The sequence below is a fragment of the Lagopus leucura genome, unplaced genomic scaffold (assembly GCF_019238085.1).
Source record: "Lagopus leucura isolate 7727_CA_CO unplaced genomic scaffold, USGS_WTPT01 Super-Scaffold_810, whole genome shotgun sequence".
In the NCBI taxonomy this organism is placed as follows: domain Eukaryota; kingdom Metazoa; phylum Chordata; class Aves; order Galliformes; family Phasianidae; genus Lagopus; species Lagopus leucura.
The window spans coordinates 5549465-5574210 of record NW_024962261.1 but is presented as its reverse complement, the minus strand read 5'-3'; the positions used below and the strand labels follow the sequence as shown (position 1 = coordinate 5574210).

Here is a 24746-nt window from a genome sequence, read left to right as displayed (position 1 = left end):
TCCTTGGACTCTTCCTGAGTGGCTTGCCCCTTTATTCACATGTGGTAAACTCTTTTTTATGCCCTGAGTCTCAGCAGAAGCTCCCTGTTCAACCAGGCTGGTCTTCCCCATCAACTCATCATACGGCACACAGGAACAACATCCACATGGTTGAGCTATTCGCATGGGACGGTTCCACTTCAGTAGCAGATGTTAAACAAATCTGTCTGCCCCTGTTTGCCCACAGACACTACAAGTGACATGGCAGCAGGGACACAAAGTGTCATGGAATCATAGAATGGCTTGGCTTGGAAGGGACATCAAGGATCATCCATTTCCAACCAACCTCCCTGCTATGAGCACTGTTGCCATTGTCACAAACCAATGGCACACTGAGGTGGTATTTTTTCAGTCAAGGTTTTCTTATCAGTGAAATGCATTGTTTGCTCCACCTGCACAATGTTAACATTGGCTCATGCACTGGTTTCCAAAGCATGAAAATACCAGTGGCAACAAGCACTGTAAAACGGATTGCTTCCCCTGCAAACTTATCATGTTCCCTGCTGCTATCAGACCATGACTGAATTCTTAGAATAAGTATCAGAATACTTCACACGTAGGCTTTGATGTGTTTTTTAAGAAGATCCACGCAAAGCTGACTTTCAGAAGCCAGAAAATCTGGATAAAACCGTTCCCATACAATCAGTGTGCACAACCATGTCGCTGCTGACGTTCCTCAAGGGTGACACAGGACACACAGGACACACAGGCCACATCCTACCGCAGCCAACCCCCAGCCTACAGGGCGCCACCTTCTGCGCCGCCCTGCGCGGGCCGGAAAAAACCATGCCTACGTACACTCCCAAAATGGCGCCGTCGACACCTGACTAACAGCCTCCTCAGCAAGCCCCGCCCCTTCTGCTGCCTCTCACGGAAAGCTTCCTTCTGCTTGAATGGCAGAGAAGTAGCCTATGAGCGTGCCAAGAGGGCGGGAGCAGGTCCGGCTGCTAGCCAATCAGGCGCTGCGATGCGGCGACGAGGGCGCGGTTGGCGTTTCCACGGAGAAGGCAGCGCGGAGCGCTCCGGCCGTGGCGGTAGCATGAGCCTGTCCGTGAGGTACGTGTGGGACCGCGGGCAGGAACGGCTGGGGTCGGGCTGCAGGGGTTGCAGTGGTGGGGAGGAGGCGCTCCTGTGGAGCGGCAGGGCCGCGCCACTGCCGTGTTTGTGTCAGCGTTTATCCGCATTCGGAGCTGTAAATGCGTTCCTCCAGGCTGCTCGTCCCGGGGCGGCAGCCGTTCCGGCACGGTGAGGCACGCCGTCGCCGCTCGGCCTTGCATGTCAGGCAGAGCCAGCCTGTGCTTCTCGTGTCCATTTCTGGAGCCTGCCCGGTGCCGTTCGTTGGTCGGTGACAGCTAAATCTCAGCTGCCTGGTTAATCTCTGGTGTCAATTAGAATTAGATAATCCTCAGTGAGAGGGAAGAAAAAACAGCTAATTACAGGCTGTGGAAAATAAGCATCTTTGGAAAGCAAGTCTGCGTTCACACATCTGTGCACTGTACAGTAAGTGGTACCGCATGTTTTGTCACTGCTGCAGGCAAACAAATGAATATAGAGGGATTCCTGAGCATGTTGAATTCCACAAGCAATCTAGGACTGGAAGATCCTCTGGGAGTCATCTCCTCCAGCTCTGCTCAGAGCAGGTCAGGCTCCCAGCAGTATGAGTTCAGGGCCTTTCCAACTCTGCTAACAGCAGAAATCCTGTGGTCTCCCAGTGCAGCTATTCTGCTGCATAACCACTTGCACTGTGACAGTGCTTTCTTCTAGGTCTGCTTCCACCTTCTCTTACTGCTTGTAGTTGACTCTTGTTGCTGTGCACCACTGATGGGAACCTGCCTGTCTGCTTTGTCTAATCCTCTAGACAGTGCCTTACCCTCCCCCACTGGGTCCTTCTGCCAACGCACTCAGATTGAAACCCAGCTCCTTCAGCTCCTCCTGAACCAGATGCTGCAGCCACCTAGGTACTGATTGCAGTATGCCTTACTTTAGCCATCTTCTCTGCATCTATTGTACTCAGGCACCCCAACTCAATGCAGTACTTTGGGTGCAGCTACACGACTGCAGAATGAAAGGAATTAGCACTGCAGGTAGCTGTGCTCATTGCTGCAACAGTTTGCTGTGCTGCTGATTTCAGATCTGTGTCTGCATATTCCAAGGGTGTGCTTTCAGCCTTCTTAAAAGTCGTAGTTTGTATCACTTATTGCCTTGAATGTAATACTTTTTTAAAAGCTTGAGCTGAAATGGACATCTTTTCATGCAATTGCACGGAATAAAGAACAGTTGCTCTGTGAATACAATTAAAGCTTGCTTTACTAGCTTGGTATAAGTTTTCTTTATCTTTGCCATCTTCTTTTTTTTTTTTTCTGATTGTTCCCAGTTCCTGAGAATTTTTTGTTCCTGTTATTGCTAAACTAGTGAGGGAGAAGAAGGTTGTCTTTGAGTAGTGTTTGCTGTTTTAGGGGACTTGACCCTTTTGTATGCATGAGAAACAGAGCAAAAAAAGTCTCTGGTTCATTATGTATATTGTAATATTTTTAAAAATCTATAGGTACTTGGCATCTATGAACTGCTACTGGCAAAAAATCCACAAATTGATGTCACTTAACACTCACTTCAGCAGCTGGACAACCCAGCTATATGAGTTAAAGCTCTGTCCCCTAAAACTTTCTTGTTTTGCTACAGTTTAGAAATATGGTGTTTTTTAGGAGTTGTATCATGGGAACCGCTAATACACCTTGCAACTGTAACCTCAAGCATTCTTTTTAACTGATAGCTTTTTCTAATTTTGTTTGGTTGTTTATTAACCAGATCACCTCTGCTGGGCAGAGGAGTAGAGGAGCCATTCAACCTGTGCAAAGGAATTGTCTGCTTCAAGTATTACTTCAATCTGGAAGATCAAGTTGGGAAGAAGCTGAATGGGATGGCAATGAACTGTGCAATTATAATGAGTTTCTTATTGGTGGGAAAATGTAATCTACAGTGGTATCTTTCCAGTATTAATCAGTTGTATTGAATTTCCCTCCTGTCATGTAGGAATGAGCTTTCAGTAGACAAAACTAAAAAGAAGAGAAGAGAACTGACTGAGGAACAGAAACAAGAAATTAAAGATGCCTTTGAATTGTTTGATACAGACAAAGATAGAGCAATAAATTACCATGAGTTGAAGGTATTTTTATTTATTCATCATTTAAATTTCTTTAGGGCAGGTAATATGCATCTAACTGAGTTTTTAAGTCATTGACTTTATCTTTAAAAATGCTTCATGGTCAAGATGTCCTGGAAGGCTGAAGTGGGGATATTTAAAAAATTGCTGATGTGCCTTGAAGTAAAACTCAGCTTTTGCCACTACGTCCTATAGTTGCCGCAGTAACAGAGTTGCTGTAGCATATTGTGTAACAGGTCCTGCTGCTCCCTAGAGTTTGACTTAGGCAGGTGAATAAGCTTCATCAAGGGCAAATACTGTCTTATAGAGAGGTCAGCATTCCTTTAATGTATTGAGTAAGATACTTTTGGAAAGGAATATATAATCCAGTTTGTTCCACAATCTTATTCTGTCCTGTAATTAGAGAAGAAAAATGGCATTTGTTGTACTTTAATTATGTGTAGAGGAATGTTGTTGATTATAGTGATTCCCTCTTCTTTTTTCAGATTTTGGGTATTTTGCCTGTGCTGGAAGCTGTAATGAGAGGGGGAACTACTGTGGACTATTCATACAGCTTTTCCAGTCAGGGTGTACTTTGTATCCTCAGCTGTCATGATGGCAAAGTTGTTTATTATCAGTTTAGTTAAATATGGCCCTGAAGATAACACAATGGAAGAACTGAGATGTATAGAGTAAAGAAATATCTCCTTTTGCAACATCAACCTGTAGGGTAGATATGAAATGGCTATGTTGAATAGGAGTGGGGCTTTTTATTTGTAGTTTAATGTAAGCTCATGTATTTGAATGCAGTCAAAGTAGCATGTGCTGAAAAACTGCCATCTCTATTGAAATGTGGAAACTAAGCATCAACTCCTGATCTAATGAGAAAATGGAATAACTTACACATTTACGTAGTTACGTAGTTTCAAGTGGAAAAGTGATAAATTGAATCACTTGAAAGATAACTTGTCAAATGTTTACTGTGAGTGATTTAAAGAATTATTTTCAATTTGATCTTTGAAAAAGAGACAGTACTCTGAATGTCTTTGAAAGTTAGAAAAAAAATCTACTTCTAAAAAGCATATGATGCACTCTTTAAAATTATTGGAAACCTGAAGGCTATTTTTTTCACTGTAATTTGATATTCTATTTATTAGTGCTGTTTTGGGTGATTTCATTATTTTTTTATACAAAGCATTTTTGGTATTTTAATTTTATTTATTGTTCTTGAGTCCCACTGGTGTGCACACTCTGTCTTAGGCAGTAATGTTCTTATTAAAAACAAGAAAAAATCTCTCTTAAATCTCTGTTTTATATTAGTATTTGATTGCGCTTTCTTTTTATTCCAAAAGGTGGCAATGAGAGCCTTGGGTTTTGATGTGAAAAAAGCTGATGTACTGAAAATACTGAAAGATTATGATCGAGAAGCCACAGGCAAGATCACCTTTGAAGATTTTAATGAAGTTGGTATGTACTTGATTTTATACCTTTAGAAATCTACTTTCAGAGAAACTTAGCTTACAGCAGTGATTGCAGTTTGACCAGGAGTACTTCGTGTGTTTTTGCAGTTCCCTAGTACTATTAAGAAGGAGAGATGGGAGATTCAATGTTATATTTTCCTTTATAAACTTACATAGTAGAAGAAAATAATTCTTTGTGTATCCATAGAGATGAAAGATCACAGCAATATAAAAGGAAACAAATTTCTACAAAGCAATAAGCACTAATTTGAAATATAGATATTCATATGTTTATATTTCCTTTTTTTTTTTTAGTATTCTCCTTCCTGCTGTGGTAAAAGTAGTTGGCACTGAATTTCATAGGAATGAGTGTATAGACTGACAAACTGTAAACCGAATACAGATTTTTCTGTAATCTAACAAAGATGAGAGGAACTGAAGCAGATGTTAAATATTGTACATCAAGGATTTTCAACTGCTGATAAAAGCGGTCAATTTCATTAACTGTTTCTTTCATGTAAAGATTTTGTATCTTACAGACTTCTACATTCTCTAAATATGGAGCAATCTATACAGTTTTAAAAAACAGGAATTTAGTGTCTTTGAGGATTTTTCTGATTGTCACACATTATTTTTACTTTTGCATACAATTAGTATTTGCCAAAAATATAAACTGAGTTACCTCCATGTATGTTATGATTTCTTATCTATTTCACAATTCCCTGTGTTTGAAGTATTAAGTTATCTAATGTTTCAGAAAAAAGCAATGTAATGTGTATATGTTTGCTTCTAGCTATAAATAACAATCTGCTTAGTAACGGTGAATCCTTTATTGGTTTAAATTTTGGCAAACTTTAGAAACTTAACAGGTTAGGAATGAGGAAAATGTGTTGTTAATGATGGGTAATTTTTTTTTCTTAGTTCTTATTCAAGCTAGAAGAAATATGAGTTAGGAGAGAATTGAAGAAGTCTAGGGGGGAATAAAATTATCAGTCCTTATTTAAAAAGAAAAAATGAAAGAAGAAAATTTATTGATTTAATATAATGTATCATTTTATTATGCTATAACATGATGAAATATAGTATGATTACTGCGCAGAACTTTTTAAATTCCTGATGTTTAACTTAGGTAGGAAGGAACCTTAAAGGTTATCTAGTTCCAATTCCCTGCTGTGGGCAGGGGTGCCTGCCAAAAGATCAGGCTGCCCAGGTCCCCATCCAAACTGGCCTTGAACATCTCCAAGCATGGGGCATCCACAGCTTCTCTGAGCCTCATCACCCTCTCAGTAAAGAATTTCTTCCTAACATGTAACTTCAGTTTTCCCTCTCAGTTTAAAATCGTTTCCATTTGTCCTATTACTGTCAGACTGTATAAAAAGTCAGTCCCCCTCCTGCTTATAAGCTCTACTCAAGTACTGGAAGGCTGCAGTGAGGTCTTTTCTTCTCCAAGTTGAACAAGCTCAGCTCCCTCAGGCTTCCTTCATAAGAGAGGTATTCCAGCCCTTTGGTCATTTTTGCAGCCCTCTTCAGACCTGCTCGAACCGCTCTGCACCTTTCTTTTGCTGGGGGCCCTAGGCCTGGATGCATTACTCCGTATGGGACCTTAGAAGAGCAGAATAGAGGATGACAGTCACCTCCCTTTCCCTGCTGCCTGCTCCTCTTTTGTTGCAGCCCAGGATGCAGTCAGCTTTTCAGGCTGCAAGTGCATGCTGTTGGCCTGTATCCAGCATTTTGTCCACGAGGATCTTGAAGTCCCTCTTAGCAGGGCTGCTTTTAATGAGCTTTGAGTCTGTGCAGGTATCTTGGAATACCCTGACTCAGGTGTAACACCTTGCTCTTTACCTTATTGAGTCTCATGTGGAACTGCTCTTCAATTGTGTACAGGTCCCTCTGGATGGCATCTCTTCCTTCTCTTGTGTCAACTGTACCACTCAGCTTGGTGTCATCTGCAAAATTGCTGAATGTATACTTGATCCTACTATCTATATAATTGATAAAGATGTTAAGAGCTCTGGTACCATGGAAGATCCCTGAGGAATACTGCTTTTTACCAGTCTCCACTTGGACATAGAAATACTGACCACAAACCTCTGGCTGCAACCACCCAATCAATTCTGTATGCACCGAATAGTCCACCCTTCATATCCATATTTTTCCAATTTAGAGATAAGAATATGATGTGGAATCTTATCAAAGGCCGTACAGAAGTCCAAGCAGACAATATTAGTTTTCTCTGCCTTTGTTCACCAATGCTGTCACTCCATCATAGGAGGGTGCCAGATTGGTCAGGCACAGGCTGCCCTTGGTTAAGCAGTGCTGGCTATCTTAGATCACCTCTTTGACTCTCATGTGTCCTAACATCTCTTCCAGAAGTTTCCATGATCTTTCTAAGCACAGAGGTGAGGCTCACCAGTCTGTTGTTCCTTGGGTCTTCCTTTCTCCCTTTCTTAAAAATGAGAGTGATGTTTCTATTTTTTCCAGTCACGAAGGTCTTCACCTGGCAGCCACAACTTTTCGTATCTGATTAAGAGTGGCTTGGCAACTACATCACCCAGTTTCTTCAGTGCCCTTGGACGAATCTTGTTCTGCCCCATAGTCATGTACTCATTCTGCCTCACAATGTGGTCTTAGACTTGCTCTGCTCTGCCAGCAGAGACAGATTTTGTTCTTCTGACACCTGCTTAGAGATTCAGGAGCATGAGAGGTTTGAGAAGCCTGACTGTGAATGAAAATTGAGGCAAAAGAACTCACTGAGTACTTCAGCCTTCTTCATGTCTGCTGAAGCCAGTTCTTCCTTTTCATTTATCAGAGGGGGTATGCCCTCCTTGGCCTTTCTCTTCTGACCAATGTATCTAAAGATTCTTTTTTGTTATTTTGCACATCCTTTTCCAAGTTCAGTTCCATCTGAAAGCCTTGGCTTTCCTGATCTTATTTTCCTATGTCTGGACTGCATTCCTTCATTCTTCCCAGGCCATCCATCCCTACTTCCACTGCCTGTACATTTCCATCTTACCCCTGAGTTTGACCAGCAAGTAAGTATTTGCTCAGCCATATTGATTTCCTACCTCCTCTGCTTGATTTCTTATGCTGGGGGATGGAGACCCCATCTCAGAAAGATGTCCCTGAAGATCTTCCATCTCCTTTCTGTTCTGTTGTCCCTAAGGACATTTCCCAGGGGATTCCTCCAATAATTCCTAAAACAGCCCAAGGTTTCACCCTTCTGATGTTCAGTGTCCCAACTCAGCTTTTTTTGTTCTAGTTATCAATATAGACAGTCAGCAAATGCTGTGAGGATCTAGGAAGATTCATGTAGCACAACTAATAGTGAGAGGGCAATTGAATCAATCCAAAAACTCTGGATCAGGTCTGAGCGTGGGTGTGACAAATATGTCCTTATAGAATTGTAGCAGAAGTATTAGAGAGTTAGAGAAAAGAAGTTATAGAAACTGTTATCATGAGTTGGCTGAATGTAGTTAAACAGTTACTTAGCCAATAGTTTTGTGTGATTATCTGTGGTTTAAATGTCAGAACTGACCATCTAAAATGTGTATAGTTGTATCTCCTCTTGTTTTGTACAATCATTTTAACTGTGGTACTTAGAGGCAGTGCTTTTTTGTTAGCTGATGTTGCTCTTATTGCCTTTTATGGCCTTTCTTCCATAAAAGTAGAGTTTCTCAAGTGATTTACTACTGTAATACATCATAGTTGTTTTCAATGAAAATATTTAAGTATGAGTCATTTTTTTTGTATATACTTCAGTCTACATTATATATAAAACACATAAATTTATATAAATATGAAAACAAAAAAAAATCCTTATTGCTATAGTGAAATTGCATGAGCTTGGATCTGGTATTTTGCTTTCAAGTTCACTAAGCTGAAGGAGGCATTCCATCTGCAAACAGTAGCAGATGAAAAGTGTTTATCTTTGCACAAACAAGTATGATGCGTTTTTAATGGTTTGATAAAAATCTTAAATACCATGTCATGTAATATGAGCAGGTACATAGATATAAAGATATTTGCATCTGATTCCAGAAGTGTCTGAATTAATTACTGAAAAAATATTTTTGTAGCTTGGCTGTCTTTTAAGCAACTACTAAGCAACAAATGGATGCAATGAAAGGACTAACCGAGAGTAACAAATCCTTTCAGAATTAACATTTTGCAGCATATAGTAGTGTCATTTTCATAAACCTCAGGCTTTGGTTTTGTTTTTTTGTCAGCGCGATTTTGTGTCTAAAAGAGAAGTTCCTCCCCCCTGATTGTTTTTAATTACTTAATGTTGTTTCTGTGTTGTCAGCAAGTCAAAATTCTATCCAGATCATAACACTTAAAATCAACAAATTCAAGAGCCTAGATCTGTTAGAGCTGATGTATTTTTTTCTGAAATGCATTTTTCGAATAGAAAAGACATGTATACTTTCAATTTGTATAGAAAAGTCTATTGAAAGCATGATTGAGTCTAAATTGCCATGTAGCTTTTCCACTGTACCTGATAAATGGCGAAGAATAACTCAGCTTTGAAAAGGGAGTAGAGAAAGAAAGACCAGATAGCAGCCAACCAAGTATGCATGCATATTGTGACTTGAAATAGGTTAAAAATGAAAGAACAGATGAAATCTGGAATATACATTTTTTCAGTCTGTCATTCTGAGTTTACCCGTCAGAATTTTTTAGTCTGACTTCAGAATCCTTACAGTGACAGACTGGATATTGGACAGAGATCCACAAGAAGAAATACTCAAGGCATTCAGATTGTTTGATGATGATGACTCTGGTAAAATAAGCCTGAGAAACCTGCGTCGGGTTGCTAGAGAACTGGGTGAAAACATGTCTGATGAAGAACTGCGGGCTATGATTGAAGAATTTGATAAGGATGGAGATGGAGAAAGTAAGTATTAAGAATGGACTATATGGGATTTCTATCTCTTAATTTTCTCTGTATTTTAATGTAGCTTTATCTTGAAAATACCTAACATTTACAAGTGTTCTCTGTTTTCTTTCTATCTATCTTTCAGCTCAAATTTAGCTTATGTGTAACAAAAGTAGTTTTTGATAGATATTAGTCCTGAAAATGTATAGTGGAGTCTAAAAATCAAATTGATTTCTCACCTTCACTAAGGCTTAATCAAACCATACCTATTAAAGGTTTGGTTCAAGTTCTGGTAGAAGTGTAAATAATTAAGTGGTTCATGGAAGAGTCTGTGTACTACATTAAACTTTGATGTCTGTATGTATCAATAAGAGGATTAAAAGACCAGAAGAAGCTCTTTTGATCACCTAGTTCAATATTTCTTAAGCAGCAGTGTGTCACTATTGTGATTTCAGCTTGTTAGTCAGATACAGTTATGCTATTAAATTGGATAAGACTCCAATGTGCATCTGTACTTAGGAGAGCTGAAGAACGTGGTGTGAAAAATGCTCTGAGGAAACAAGATCCATACAGTGTGAGTTATAGAAGAGTTTTATTAGCTAGACAAAGAATTAAGTAACAAAGCCTGTTTGAAACTATGCTTATTAAGCACTGCAACTTAGAATTGTTGTTTATTTGTTTTTTAACTCTCTTCTTTATTTCCCCCATTAATTTAAATCTATATTTAAGCTGGAAGCCTAAATACCTGGATTTCAGGAGCTTAAGGAGCTTCAGGAGCACTTAAGATAATCTGCATATACTCTGCATTTCTGAGTCATAGAAACCTATGTGAGTTTTTCTTTCAGAATGGTGACTCTCATCTGAGATTTCAGAACTATCAACTTTTTCAGTAGCAAAACATTTTTATTTGTCAGCAACATCTACTGCTAGAGAAAAAAAACCAAAACCCACAACACCTGCCTTTTTTTCAGCCTTGTGACAGATACTTTTGTTGCCTGTGATAGATGTTACTTCACACTTGACATACAACTGCAAGCTTGTTAATTGTTGGCCTGTTCTTGTTTGCAGTTACTCAAATATTGGGGGAGAAAAAAAAAAGAAAAAAAAAAAGCTCCTTTTTTTCCTGAGTCTAAAAGCAGAACTTCTGAGCGTAGTCAGTGCAGTTAAAATGCAAACTTTCTGTTTCATTTTGGTGACATAAATATGGAGCATAAAGGCAAAAACAGTAAAAGCTCTGTGCTTTTATTGCTACTAGACTGTTAATGTTGACACTATTTTTACAAAAGTCAGTGCACTGTTGAGAAGACTTTTGTTTGAAAGATGCTACCTCCTGATCTCGCTTTTATTTCCTGCCATGTTTCCTGCATAATTCTGGTGTTCCTCTATTTGTCAGACACGTCCTTCCACACATCTATTGCATTGGTATCCACTTTAGTAGCTGTACAGCAAAGAGTATAATAGTCTAAGTAGACATTATTTTAAGCTTTTTTGGCTTTTAAAAGGAGTGGTTGTGATTGCACTGCCTGTATTACTTATTTGTATTAAAGACTCATTTTACTTTTATTTGAAAGTGTAGCTACAGAGGTGAGAGCAAGTAGAATATGTCAGCCATAAGCATGTTTTGTCTTTTGTTCTAGAGCTGGCAACTCAACTGTCAGAATGATAATCAGGGATGGTTTTGGTCATATTGCTGTTTGGCCAGTAGAAATCAATGTAAACCTCTAGCTCCTTTCAGGAAGATTATAGTTATTTTGGGATCAGCACTAAATTTATGAGGTAGCTTAGTTCATTTTCCTTATTCATCCATTAATTTTCTTTTTTAGAGTAGTCTGGAACAAGATTGAATGTGGAAGATTGGCAGCATAATGTTTATTTGTAGTGCTGTTGTTTCCTTATGGTTCTGTCTTCTGTCCTTTAAAGAAAACTGATACTGTTTCTAGCTCTTAAAATTCAGTCTCAAAAAGTAAATAATCTTCTGAGTCAGTGTTCCATCCAGTTTCAAACATCTCGGTCATGTAACAAAGACTTGCTCTCATCTAATTCTCCTTTATTTCCTGCCTAGGGGAAAAAATCTTTAAGTATGAATTGGTAGTATTTTTAACTAATACTTAAAATATAGGAATTAATACCACGTAAACATTCTTACTATATTTGAAAGATTTATTTTTTTTTTCCCTAGTGAAATAAAGTCTGTAACACAGTACGTCAGGCTACTTGAACCCTAGTCTTACGAGTGGAACTACTGTGCTGTACTGATAGACTTTTCTGAACTTTCTGTAAAACTATTTTTGACATTAGCATCTGCCTTAAGAAGGTAAATCATCAGATTTTCATACTGCTGATCTTCTAAGTAACATCTGTTTTGGTGCATGACTATTTTTAGAAATTCCATGCTGTCAATTCATTCACCTTTTTGTCTTGTGTGGATGCATCTACAGTAAACATAATCCCGTTTCAGTTTTATGTTCTTGCAAAGAATTAGGGTTGGAGGGAAAGCTCCACTAAATTAACTTTACTCTCTTGTTAACTCCTGGAGAGTTTCTTAACTCTCCAAGTCAATGTTTTATTCATTTTAGCTGTAAGAATACTTACTTTATGATGATATATGTCACAAAAATAATGGATGTCTGACACTAGGAAGGGCAGTGGTTGTTGCCCTAGCACCTGCTCATTAGGTAGCTTGTCAGAGGTCTGGAGTCTGAGGAGGATGACTTGGGTTGCTGGGAATTGTTGTCACATCTCTCTTTGCACTTTGAATGTTGCCAAATTTGTTTACCACTGTAATATTGTATTTCCACTTTGCAGCATTATGGAACAGGTGTGTTTTGGGTCAGGAAATGTTTCAATGAGGATGTTTGCATTTGTAGTTCTTCAAAAATTTCTTTGGCTTCTGGATTTAATGTGCATGTAGTATTGAAACTGGCTATGTAATACTTCTGGAATAGTCTTTAGAAATTATAATGAGAAGGAGCTGGGTAGAAATTTTGTCAGAAGGTGGATTAGTATGAAGTACTATAAGCATATCTAGTTTTTTGCCTTTATTTATTTACTTTGTTTCTTGTTACACAGGTAGCACAGCTAGTCTCAGCACTGTTCTTTAGCAGAGAAAACATAACTTCTTTTTGATGTTTTTTTTATTTTTCTTCTGTATTTTTCAGTAGTCCACACACCCACTAGGCAGCACATTAAAGACTCCAACTTACTTATCCAACATCTTGTAATTGTAGTAGGAAAAAAACAGCACCCTCAGTTCATTGTGGAAATGTTTCCTATTTCTATTTTAGTTGTTAACCACTCTCTTAACAGTGTCCCCCTAAACTGGTGGCAGAAACAATCAATTCCAAAACAGTAGATTTTTGCCTTTGTGAGGTGAAAATACAACCAAGAGGTAAAGAGTGTGAATATCAGTCATTCTACTTGATAACACCTTGGGTCTGAACAATTGCAGCTCTTTGATGAAGTGTCCTCAGTTACAATAAATCAAGCTGATCATCCACCCAGAGAGACAAGCATATACTCTGAATAGCAGGCCTGTTTGATAACTGTGGAAGAATATTTTTAAATCCATGTGTTACGGTTAAAATTATAATCCACTACTTCCATTTATATATATAAGAAAATACATTGGTCTTCTATTTTGGTATTTTTTTCTTTATTACTTAATGTCCTTCTTGCAGACTTCTTGCTGAAAAGGTGAAAATAATGTAATGTGTAGTTCCTACTTTTGCCTCATCTCCTATTCTGTGTCTGAAACTTGCCCTCTGGTTGGTGATGTCCTGAAGCAGTAACAGAGAAATAAACTACTTTGAAATTCATTTGGTTCTTCATATTGGACTGTCAGGCTGAACTGCTGATGTGCCTGCAGACTTGCCTTCAAAGGAGAACATTTGTATCATGCTCAGTAATCATTTGGCTGATGGGAATACTATATGTCCTGGGCAGTGGTCTCAACTTGATTGTTTAGGGGAAAAAGTTGTTTAAAAAAAAAAAAAAAGTTACTTAAAGGTTCTCTGGTTTCTGAGAAGGTGAAAGGAAGCTGTGATTTTTTTCAGACCACGAGGGCGGGTAAGCATAGCAACCTTGGAAACGTTTTACAGCTTAATGAGGCAAAGGCCTGAACAACAGGATTTATCTACCCTGCTTTGAGAAAGGGTTGGGACATGAGTTTTGGATTACTGTTCAGTAACTCTAACAGTATTTGAAGTTTATAAGTGTAATTAATTCATCAACATGGATTAATGCATTAGTCATCTTTTAATAGTTTTGGTACATTTACTGAAATGACTTGTTGAATTAGAAGACATTCTGAACTTATTCCTCTTTGAATGCCAACGAAGATGCACATTTATTTAGTTTGCATTTCCTCTAGGTATGCTCAAGCCATTAAATTCAGAGCCTTGAGTAAGATCCACTTAAGACTAGAGAATAACTTTCTAAAACAACAGTAGAAGAGAACAGGTGTAAAATAAAGGAAGGTAATCCAAGTTAACAAATTCTCCCTTTTCACCAATGTTTTGCTGCTTTGAGAGTAGGCAATGGCTTCACATTATCAGCAGCTTTATATCACTAATTTATTGAATTTAGTAAGTCAGACCATAGCACATATGAAGTTGTGTCCGTACACGATGGCATAAAGCAGAAATATCCTTTCCTACTGTAGTGTTTTTATGCCATGTACATGCAAAAAGAGTTAACAGTATTTTTATGTTTCAGCTTATTTTTAAACACTAATTACATGCATTATTAATGGGAGGGAAAGAAGAAGCAATCTCTGTGTCCTTTTTAGATACTTCTGTTTCGTTCATGAATCAAACCACATGAAACTTCAATTCTGGTTTTAATTTTAGTTGTGTGTCATAAAATGAAAGCAGTATTGATGTCTAAGGAAAGTGTTGCTTTCACCTTTAAAATCCTTTAAAATTGATAGAAGACAATTTCAATCATACCTTGATTGTGATGTTTTAGGACGAAGCTCAAGTGGTCACTTGTCTTGCCGGATATGTGTGTGGCTCCATCTTAATTTCTTTTCTTACAGCAGCACTGATTGAGTTTCATCTCTGAATTTGTGTTTAATGCGGCTTACTGAAAAGCTACTTTGGACTCCAAATATATCCTGCAGATAACTGCTACTGGCAAAGGTCATATACACAGAGAATATTGCTCTTCAAGTAAACATGCAAATAGTAATTATTGTAAGTAAGATAATCTGTAACTATCTTTGAAAACTAGTCATAGACTTTGAGATGTATTCTCTTTCCAGTTACACTTTTACGTGTAGCTTAAAACAATTTTATAACCTGAATGAGTGAAAATAGGTTGCAACATTGTGCTTGTTGAGCAATATAACTAAATCAAACAGCTATTATTTTATATTCAGTAAAGCCTTAATTTCCAAACTCTGGAAAATGAGCATCATACTTTTGTAGTAACTGACCACTAATTGAACAACCCTTGAGAGTAAAGCATTAAAATAGAGCCATAATAGGCCAAACCCATCTGTTTTACTTTCTGAAATCTGTTGGGTTTTTTTTTCCTCATTGCACTCTTCAACCTTCACTTTGCAGAATCAAACAGATAAGTATTAATGCACAGAAGTTTCCAGTATATTTTCTGTAATCATCCATTCTGACTTCTTATCCCTATTCTTATTTATTTTGGCCAGTATTCCAAACATGTTTCCATTTTAAGTTGCTAGAACTGTTTCTCAGGAATTTTACAACTTTTCAACATCTATCTTTTTACTACTAATCTTCTATTTATTTTATTTTATTTTATTTTTTAGTTATTGTTAGCCACTACATTATATGAACAATGATAAATTGAAGAATAATTAAAGTGGAAAAGACATGTTAGTACATAAGGGAAAACTTACAGGAAGTTGTAATTATCTGAAATCAAAACATGAAAAATTCAACAGATATAGAAATACATGAATTTACTTGGTAATGCTAGTGAAATAAAACCATGATAATGCCTTTTAAGTCATGCAGAAAACACGGTGCTTCTGTGTAATGCAACATGGTGTAGCTATTTGATTGACTGACATTTTAGAGTTTATAGTCCTAAAATAGATTGTTTCCTGTTGTTTTTAAATGTGTTGCAAGATGGCAGATTTGAATTTATTTTTTAAAATACTTTTAACATGAACTGGTTTAGCTTTCCTCTGGCTGTAGATGTAACTTCTGCTTTGCAGTGGTATGTTCAGGATTAACTTGGGCACACTGTTTGGGGCACATAATTGTCAAGGACAGTTTGTCATATGTGTCTGTTCTTTTGCATATCACTGGCTTAATCTGTTCATTCCGCACTACGGTAATTAGTTGCAGAGTGAACATGTTCATTGGTTAGCTCTTTTACAGTGTCTCTGTTTTAACATATGAGTAAGGTCAATAGCTCAGGTGTAAGTGCAGTAAAATAATTAATGACTGCTAATTAATTTATTACTATTACTTAATTTCTTCAAGTACATTTGTGTTAAGTTTCTGTTAATTATAACTGTAGAATGAAGAAAGTTCAGGTGGGAGAAAAACTTGTCAAAAGTCTGTCTTAATTCAAGCTAATTTGTAGAATCATGAAATTCATTTTTTATTTGTTCACTGTTACAGATTTGGGAGAGGAAAATCATGGTGTGAATGTGTGCTTTTTTGAGTTATTTTGTCATTTTTGCTTTTTGGGGGGGAAGATGGGAACGCAGAACACAAAGGTCTGAATTATTCTTTGAAGAATAAAATAGAATTTGATCATAAGTGGAACTGCAGCTTTGTTGTTTGAGAAGCATGTACTATATATATTGTTATGGTTTTAGCATATAAAGATGTTAAAAATGGAAAGAAAGTGGTGTAGTTTTTCTTAGTTGTATTTTAAAGTACTTTCCTAATTTTTATTTTTAATTTCTAAAATATTTTTACTTTCAGAATTAGAAATAATATTTTTTTATTTATGAGTCTAATTCTGTCTTAAGAATCACATGTAGTTAATATTGCATTCTGACTTCATTTCACATTAAAAAGAAAAAAAAAATTCTGTTCTAGAAGCAAAAAAAAAAATAATCCAAATTTGAATGTCTGTCACACCCAATAAATACAAAGTTGGAAACCTTCAATTTAAGAGTGCAGTATGCATATGTATGTTATGTTCTCTTATGGTTTATGGTATTTGCTGTTTGTCTAATAATTGTCTTTTCCTTTACAGTCAATCTAGAGGAGTTCATTGCTATTATGACTGGAGATATTTAACATTGGAAGAGAAGAAATGTATTTATCACAAAAGGGAAACATCGTTGGCATCTGCCAGTAGAGTATTTTGTAGTTTGTTTCTGTTGATGGAGTCCAGTAGAAAATTACTTTCCTCAGAGGTCCAGAATAAACACAAGTTTTATGTACTGTTGCTTCGGAACTTTATGTCATTAAATCTCATCACTAGAATAAGTGGTCATGTTGGTACAGGTAATACTACATTTCAGAGTATTTTAGAGCTCATTTGTATAATAGCTTTGTATAATATTTCTAAATTAAATCCTATTATAAGAACATTTTGAAGTTGGCTTTATGTTAGCACTAACTGCGGCCTTAGTTTTGATACATGAAGTTTTACAGATTTCCATTTTAATAAATTGCTCTTTGCTATTGCTACTGAAAACTCTTGGTTTTTTTGTTTGAGCTATGATATAAAATCCATCAAATAAAATTGTGTTTTGTTCTTTTTGTAAGTTTTTACTTCTGTTGTAGTTGAATAGTAACATTAAATGAACAAGAATTTATATTCTCAAAGGTACAATTTACTGGCTACTACTCCTGTATGATGGTAGAGGACAGGCAACTGTATTAAGGTAGATACTATATCACAAATATGCTTTAATCATCCAGATGTCAGCTAGCAGTCTTTTTTCTGTATCTACACCTCTGATAGCTGTGGCAATAATGGCAAGTGTTTGTGACAAGTAGATATTTTTTTCTGCAGTATCTAGCTAAGACGAAAGTGTATATGGAATGGAGAGAAAGCTGAGGCTGTTCAACCTGGAGAAGGCTCCAGGGAGTCTGAGGGCCGCCTTTCAGTATCTGAAATGGGGACTGTGAGAAAGATGGAGACGGGCTGAAGCAGAGTCTGCTGTGATAGGAGAAAGGGAAATGGTTTCAAACTAAAAGGTGGAAGACTTAGGTTGGATACAAGGAAGAATTATTTACAGTAAGGGTAGTGGGGCACTGGAACAGTTTACCTAGAGGTGATGATCTCCCCATCCCTGGAAAGATTAAACATCAGTTTAGATGGGGCTCTGAGCACTCTGCTTTCACTGTAGGTGGCCCTGCTCATTGCAGGGGAGTTGGCATGGATGACCTTTAACGGCCTCTTTACAACTCAAATTATTCTGTTATTCTATGAAGATGTGAAGTAGTTAGAAACACTGAATGTGTGTCTTCCAGGATTCTGAGGTTGATCTTCCAGATCTCCTGTCTACTGGCTGTAGCCTCTGCCTCTTAAATTTAAAATTGATTTCTCTCCCCTTACTTACCAAAAGAATTTAAGTTTGTTTTGCTTAATTCTATGGTCATCTTTCTTGCTGGAAAACCAGCTATTTTTTAACTTTGTATTCCTGGGGTTGTGAACAAGTTTGCCCTGCACAGACAAACACAGCTTGCAGTTTATTGGAGACTGAGATTAGAGCCAGCAAAGTTAACAGGTTTTTTCCCTATTAGTTTTTGAGTGTGTATTATAAAATTCTTATTTATGAAATAATCACAGAATCACCAAGGTTGGAAAAGACCTACAGGATCATCCAGTCCAACCACCCACCTATCACCAGTAGTTCTCACTAACCCATATCCCTCAACACAAAATCCAAACATTCTTTGAACACCTCCAGGGCCGGTGACTCCACCACCTCCCTGGGCAGTCCATTCCACTGCCTGACCACTCTTTCAGAAAAGCAGTATTTCCTAATGTCCAGCCTGAATCTCCCCTGGCGCAGCTTGAAGCCATTCCCTCTAGTCCTATCACCAGTTACACGAGAGAAAAGGCCAACCCCCAGCTCACTACAACTCCCTTCGGGTAGTTATAGAGAGCAATAAGGTCTCCCCTGAGCCTCCTCTTCTGAACAACCCCAGCTCCTTCAGCCGCTCCTCTTAAGCCCTGTGCTCCAGACCCCTCACCAGCTTTGCTGCCCTTCTTTGAACCCGCTCCAGGGCCTCAATGTCTTTCTTGCAGTGAGGGGCTCAAAACTGGACACAGCACTCGAGGTGCAGCGTCACCAGAGCTGAGTACAGGGGGACAATCACTGCCCTGTTCCTGCTGGCAACACCGTTTCTGATGCAAGCCAGGAGGCCATTGGCCATCTTGGCCACATGGACGCAGTGCTGGCTCATGTTCAGCTGAGCATCAATCAATACCCCCAGGTCCATTTCCTCTACACCTGTAGTGTTGCCTGGGGTTATTGTGGCCAAAGTGCAGGACCCAGCATTTGGCCTTGTTGAAACTCATCCCATTGGCTTCAGCCCAGCCATCCAGCCTGTCCAGATCCCTCTGTAGGGCCTCGCTACCCCCAGGCAGATCCACACTTCCAGCCAACTTGGTGTTGTCCACAAAGTTACTGAGGGTGCCCTCAGTGCCCTCATGCAGGTCGTCAATAAAGATATTGAAGAGGACAGGCCCCAGCACCAACCCTGGGGAACACCACTCGTGACCGGTCACCAGCTGGATTCAGCTCCATTCACCACCCCTCTCTGGGCCCAGCCTTCCAGCCAGTTCTTTATCCAGCCAAGAGTGCACCTGTCCAAGCCACGGGCTGCCAGCTTCTGCAGGAGAATGCTGTGGAGACAGTGTCCAAGGCCTTGCTGAAGTCTAGACAGACCACAGCAACAGCCTTTCCGTCGTCTAGCAGGCAGGTCATTAGATCATAGAAGGCAGTCAGGTTGGTCAAGCAGAACCTGCCCTTCGTGAACCCATGCTGGCTGGGCCTGATCCCCCGGTTGTCCCCCACATGCCACGTGATCTCCCTCAAGACAATCTGCTCCATAACTTTCCCTGGCACGGAGGTCAGGCAATCAGGCTTGTAGTTCCCCAGATCTTCCTTACAACCCTTCTTGTAGATGGGAGTCACATTGGCAAGCTTCCAGTTTTCTGGGATTGTTCTCTAGTAGGGTTTTGGTATCAGTGCATTCATACTGCAATTTATAGCAAGTCAAGATGACTAGCAGTGGCTCCATATCATTCATCAAGTAATGCAAATAGGCACCTCAAGTTGAAGCCTAGTAGGGTATGTGACCATTGAGTGGGATTCCCACTGGATTTCTGGATTGCTCTGAGAGAAGTTTTGAGAACAACTTTTGCTAGGAAGGGTAGTTCTTTTTGTTTAAATATTTGCATTCTGATTTTAGCAAAATGAATGATGAAAGTATAATTAGGAGAAAAGGTACGCATAAAATTAATAAGAAATTAGTGGGAGTAATGGAGTGTTGGTATTCAATAGGAAATGCAGTCTTGTTAGTGGTCAGTTGATGTCTCACTCTTTAAGCTTGAGTAAATCTTCCTCTATTTTATATTGAAAGCTGATTTTATAAACATGTTCTTGCTCAACCAGCAGGTAGCATGGAATATTTGCAGTATGAAGATTGGTGTCCACCAATACTTGGAAATACTTGGTACATTCAACATGGGTATACTTTCTTTTATACTGATTTCAGTGTAAGTGTAAGAAAGCAGGAAAATGAGTTGAAGGACTGTTGCAGACAAGAGAAAATCTTGCTTCAGAATAAGGACAGCAAATTTCTCTCCAGTCATGTGAAATGCTTTAGAATTCAACAGCAAAACCAAACAAACTGTAAAGCTTCCTTTTAAACAAACAAAACAAACAAGAAATCCCCACACCTACTATTTAAAGAATCAAACAAAACTCTTTAACAAATATTTTGCAATCTCAGCAGATTTGATTAAGAAAGGAATATTGAAGGGCAAAGATACATTGTCTGAGAATGAACTGCTCTTAACTTTGTGAAGAGCAAAGCAGATACTGTCTTATTCAGTACTTTCTGCTTTGGAACCTCCTTTGGCAGCGGGGTTGGACTCGATGATCTCTAGAGGTCCCTTCCAACCCCTACAATTCTGTGATTCTGTGATTCCTGGCTTTGCTTTCAGCCTCTTACATGAATGGTTTTAGGACATTTTCAGCAGACAGTGAAAGTGATAGAAAACTTAAAACAGTCCCTCAGCAGTCATCATAAAGCACTTCTTCACTAAGTCTCCCGCCCTTATTTTGAACATTCTAGTTTTCTAATACTCCACTGTGGTTCTTGAATGAGTTTTGAATTATTTTTATGGAGATATTACCGCTCTACTTCTCTGAAGATGACTGATAATTAGTTCTTGATAGTTATTGCTCTTGGTTTGTAACTGGTTCAGTAAAATGAATGTTTTCTCCTCTAGACAGAGGTTTTATTCCAAACTTTTACAATATGCTTTTCTTTTTCCTACTAAAATGGCATATGCCAGCAATTGTTACAGGCTACATAGCAACAGTGCCAAGATCTGTAAGTGCTGGCCAGTGAATTGGAGAGTTCTTGCAAGCTCAGATTGCTGGAGTAATGTAGAAAGAGAAGAAAAGAAGCAAAGAAACATTCAGCATAACGTTTGGTGATATTGTCATGATAATTGCCTTTGCCTTTATTCTGCCTTTCATAATTTGTGATTGTTTTTCATAGCAAAATGTTTCATAGCAAAAAAATTTGTTCTGTGCTGCTAACTACTGAGCTTGTGCTTCTTGCTGTTTGCTTCTTGCTGAACACTCTGAGTGTTGCACTTGATGCTGGCTTTCCATGGTACTCACTAATGAACGCTGTAATAGGCCGGAGTCCACAGTTCAGCAATCTATGCTCTGCGGTCTGCTTGGCTCTAGAATTAACACGTATTCCTCCTGTGGAACTCACGTCTATCCTGACACTTTCTGGTAGTTTGTCATGTACTCATGGAGTACATGTTCTTGTTCTTCGTCTTTTCATTCCTTGTCTGATATCAGAAGAGAAGGATAGTGATTTGATGACATGCTTTAATCTTGTCTGTCATAGAATAGTATCAAGATTCAACTGTCATAATTACATCTTTATAAACTACACTGTGAACACATAGTGTGTCATACTACTTGAAATACAGTGGTGGGTCCGCTCAAGATGATAGAAGTTGAACTGGAGTACCTAGGATAAGTTCTTTGTCAGCCCTATTCCTATGAGCATTGTGTCTGGTAGAAGTCCAGAAAGGTAGCCAAGGGAAAGCCTTAATCCATTACAGTAAAATCTGCTAGAACTTCTCAATAAAAGCTTCCACTAGGAGCACTTTAACTGTGCCAGCAAGTCTATCGCTTCTCTAATTAATCCCATGTAGCTCTGAGGAAATTCAGAACCTCTGAATGGGTAGAAGTACAATGTAAGCATGTTGTGTACTGAATGTTACCCTGCTAACTTATTTTAGAACAGTCTTCTCAGACATAAGATTGTCATGACAGGCATTTTTGATTTGTACTTTTTCCTGAGAAAGTTTTTGTGGAATGATTAAGTCACTGAAAGTCAGATAATGCCAACATATTCCTCATCTGTGCAGGAGGAATTGCAGCCCAAAGAGGAGGGCATCTAAGTCCATACTGGCATCTGTGTTCCTGGGCATAGCTCATGGGTACCTCTTGCTTGGGACAAGCACTTTAAGATGGTCTATGTGTAATTACTGTGTTTTTATTTTATATTATAATTCATTCTAGAATTCTGTCTTAAGGCTGTGTGTTTTGGGATGTCACAGCTTGCTAAATTATGTTGAAATTAGCAGAAGCTTTTACCATGAGTTACGCAAGAATGGAACAAAAGGATATGTGTACTAACTCGAGTTATTCCTTTGGAGGGGTTTATTCTCTGTAGTTTGCATATAGCTTCTCATGACCACCCATGCAGCTGCAGATTTTTGTATACTTGGATCTGGTGGATGCACTGCTAATGTAAACTGTTTTTTTTTTTTTTTTTTTTTTTTTTTTTTTGTCTGTTTGTTCGTTTGAGTTTGTATGTGTCAGATTGTGTTTTTACTCTTACACAAGTAATGGTGGTGAATGCAACTTGCCTTGCTGCACACATAACTGTGTGCAAGGGAAGAGCTGCATTTTAATTTGTCATGTTCATTAGGTCAGGAATGTACAGAAGATGGTGTCTGGCACTAGCAAAACTTATGCAGAAGTCATTTTCGATAGCACTCTTGCAGAGAGATAATTGTTACTGAAGTAGGTCTGCAGGGATGCTGAGAGTGTTTTCATCACAGAGTAACAAAAAAGAGTGATTCCGCAGAGATAAGAGGTCATTGTTTTGAGCTCTTCTATCTCCTCCAAGTTACACCAAGGGAAAATCTGTACAAATCCCACTAAGATGTTACATGCTGATAAAATGAAGGTCAGAAAAAAACATCATAAACATCTAGAGAATCTGCAAGTATCTTACTCTTATGGTAACACAAGTGGCTCACCTACTGTAAATCTGTTGCTAAGCAGATTGAATGTGCTGGCAGCACCCACTAATCAGAAGTGATAGAACTCAGGATATATAACATGTGGAAACTCTCCATATAGGTCTTTCTGAAATGCTACATTAGTGTTTAGCCAGTGGAGGTTATTTGTTACTCAAGCCCTTACTAATTTGAAAATAAACTTTCTCTGAACACGCTCCACTCAATGTTTTCCTTATCACAGAATCACAGAATGGCCAGGGTTGGAAGGGAACCCAAGGATCACGAATCTCCAACTCCCCTGTCACATGGAGGGCCACCATCTCCCCATTTGATACTAGACCAGGCTGCCCAGGGCCCCATCCAATCTGGCCTTGAACACCTCCAGGGACAGGGCATCCACAACCTCTCTGGGCAGCCTGTTCCAGCACCTCACGACTCTCTCTGTAAAGAACTTCCCCCTGACATCCAACCTAAATCTTCCCTCCCTCAACTTAAAACATTTCCCCTTAGTTGTTATCTACCTTTCAAAGAGTTGATTCCCCTCCTGTTTGTAGGCTCCATTTGGGTACTGGAAGGCTGCAATTAAGTCACCCCGCAGCCTTCTTTTCTCCAGGCTGAACAAGCCCAGCTCCCTCAACCTGTCTTCGTAGGGGAGGTGCTCTAGTCCCCTGACCATCTTTGTGACTCTCCTCTGGACCCTCTCCAACAGCTCTCTGTCTTTCTTGTACTGGGGGCTCCAAACCTGGACACAGTACTCCAGATGGGGCCTCACAAAAGCAGAGGGACAATCACCTCCCTGTCCCTGTTGGCCACCCCTCTTCTGCTGGAGCCCAGGATACCATTTGCTTTTCTATCTGCAAGAGCACACTGCTGGCTCATGTTAAGCTTTTCATCCATCAGGACCTCCAGATCCTTCTCCACTGGACAGGTCTCAAGAACCACTCCTTCCAGTCTGTATAGATGCCTGGGATTCCTCTGGCCCAAGTGCAAAGTGCAAAGTGCGCTTTGCTGTGTTGAACCTCATTAGGTTCACCCGGGCACATTGTTCAATCCTGTTGAGGTCCCTCTGAATGGCATCCCTTCCTTCCACCGTATCAACCGCACCACTCAGCTTGTTGTCATCAGCAAACTTGTTGAGGGTGCACTCAATTCCATCATCGATATCATTGATAAAGATGTTAAAGAGCACCGGTCCCAAGACAGACCCCTACGGGATGCTGCTTATTACCAGCCTCCACCTGGACATAGAGCCATTGATGACCACTCTCTGTCTGCAGCCTTTCTTTTATGGTAGAATCATATCATAGAATCATAGAATGGCCTGGGTTGAAGAGAACCATAACGATCACCTAGTTTCAACTCCCCTACCAAGAGCAGGATCACCAACCACCAGACCAGGCTGCCCAGAGCCACATCCAGCCTGGCATTGAATGCCTCCAGGGATGGGGCATCTGCATCCTACTTGGACAACCTGTTTGAGTGTGTTACCATGCTCTGTATGAAAAACTTTCTCCTAATATTTAACCTAAATCTCTACTGTCTCAGTTTAAAACTCCCCTTTTCCTATGACTATCCACCCTCATAAACAGTTGTTGTCCCTCCTGTTGTTTATACACTCCCTTCAAGTACTGAAAGACCACAATGAGGTCTCCCCAGAGCCTTCTCTTCTCAAAGCTAAACGAGCCCAGTTTCCTCAACCTTTCCTCTTAGGAAGGGTGCTCCAGCCATCTGATCATCTAAGTGGTCTTCCTCTGACCCACTTCAAGAG

General features: G+C 39.1%; 1 protein-coding gene across 5 annotated transcripts; it reads left to right on the top strand.

The window, feature by feature from the left end:
- Window positions 1–1011: 1011 nt before the first annotated feature.
- CETN3 (centrin 3) lies at window positions 1012–17152 on the top strand. Of its 5 annotated transcripts, none has more exons than XM_042866325.1 (6): window positions 1012–1095; window positions 1898–1997; window positions 3070–3202; window positions 4531–4645; window positions 9341–9532; window positions 16706–17152. In XM_042866325.1, the coding sequence occupies exons 2-6, from the start codon at window positions 1981–1983 to the stop codon at window positions 16747–16749; spliced, it is 501 nt and encodes a 166-aa protein (XP_042722259.1). In that variant the 5' UTR covers window positions 1012–1095; window positions 1898–1980; the 3' UTR covers window positions 16750–17152. The 5 variants fall into 5 exon arrangements, with proteins under 5 accessions (XP_042722259.1, XP_042722258.1, XP_042722256.1 ...); XM_042866322.1 differs by lacking the exon at window positions 1898–1997 and adding an exon at window positions 1574–1679 and having other exon boundaries at window positions 1026–1095; XM_042866323.1 differs by lacking the exon at window positions 16706–17152 and adding an exon at window positions 11694–11862 and having other exon boundaries at window positions 1038–1095; window positions 1902–1997.
- The last annotated feature ends 7594 nt before the right edge of the window (window positions 17153–24746 follow it).

Excerpts from the sequence above, each read along its gene's own strand:
- CETN3 (XM_042866321.1), top strand. Across the intron at positions 1,998-3,069 it reads CAGATGCTGCAGCCACCTAG|GAATGAGCTTTCAGTAGACA; the intron begins GTACTGATTGCA and ends CCTGTCATGTAG. Across the intron at positions 3,203-4,530 it reads TAAATTACCATGAGTTGAAG|GTGGCAATGAGAGCCTTGGG; the intron begins GTATTTTTATTT and ends TTATTCCAAAAG.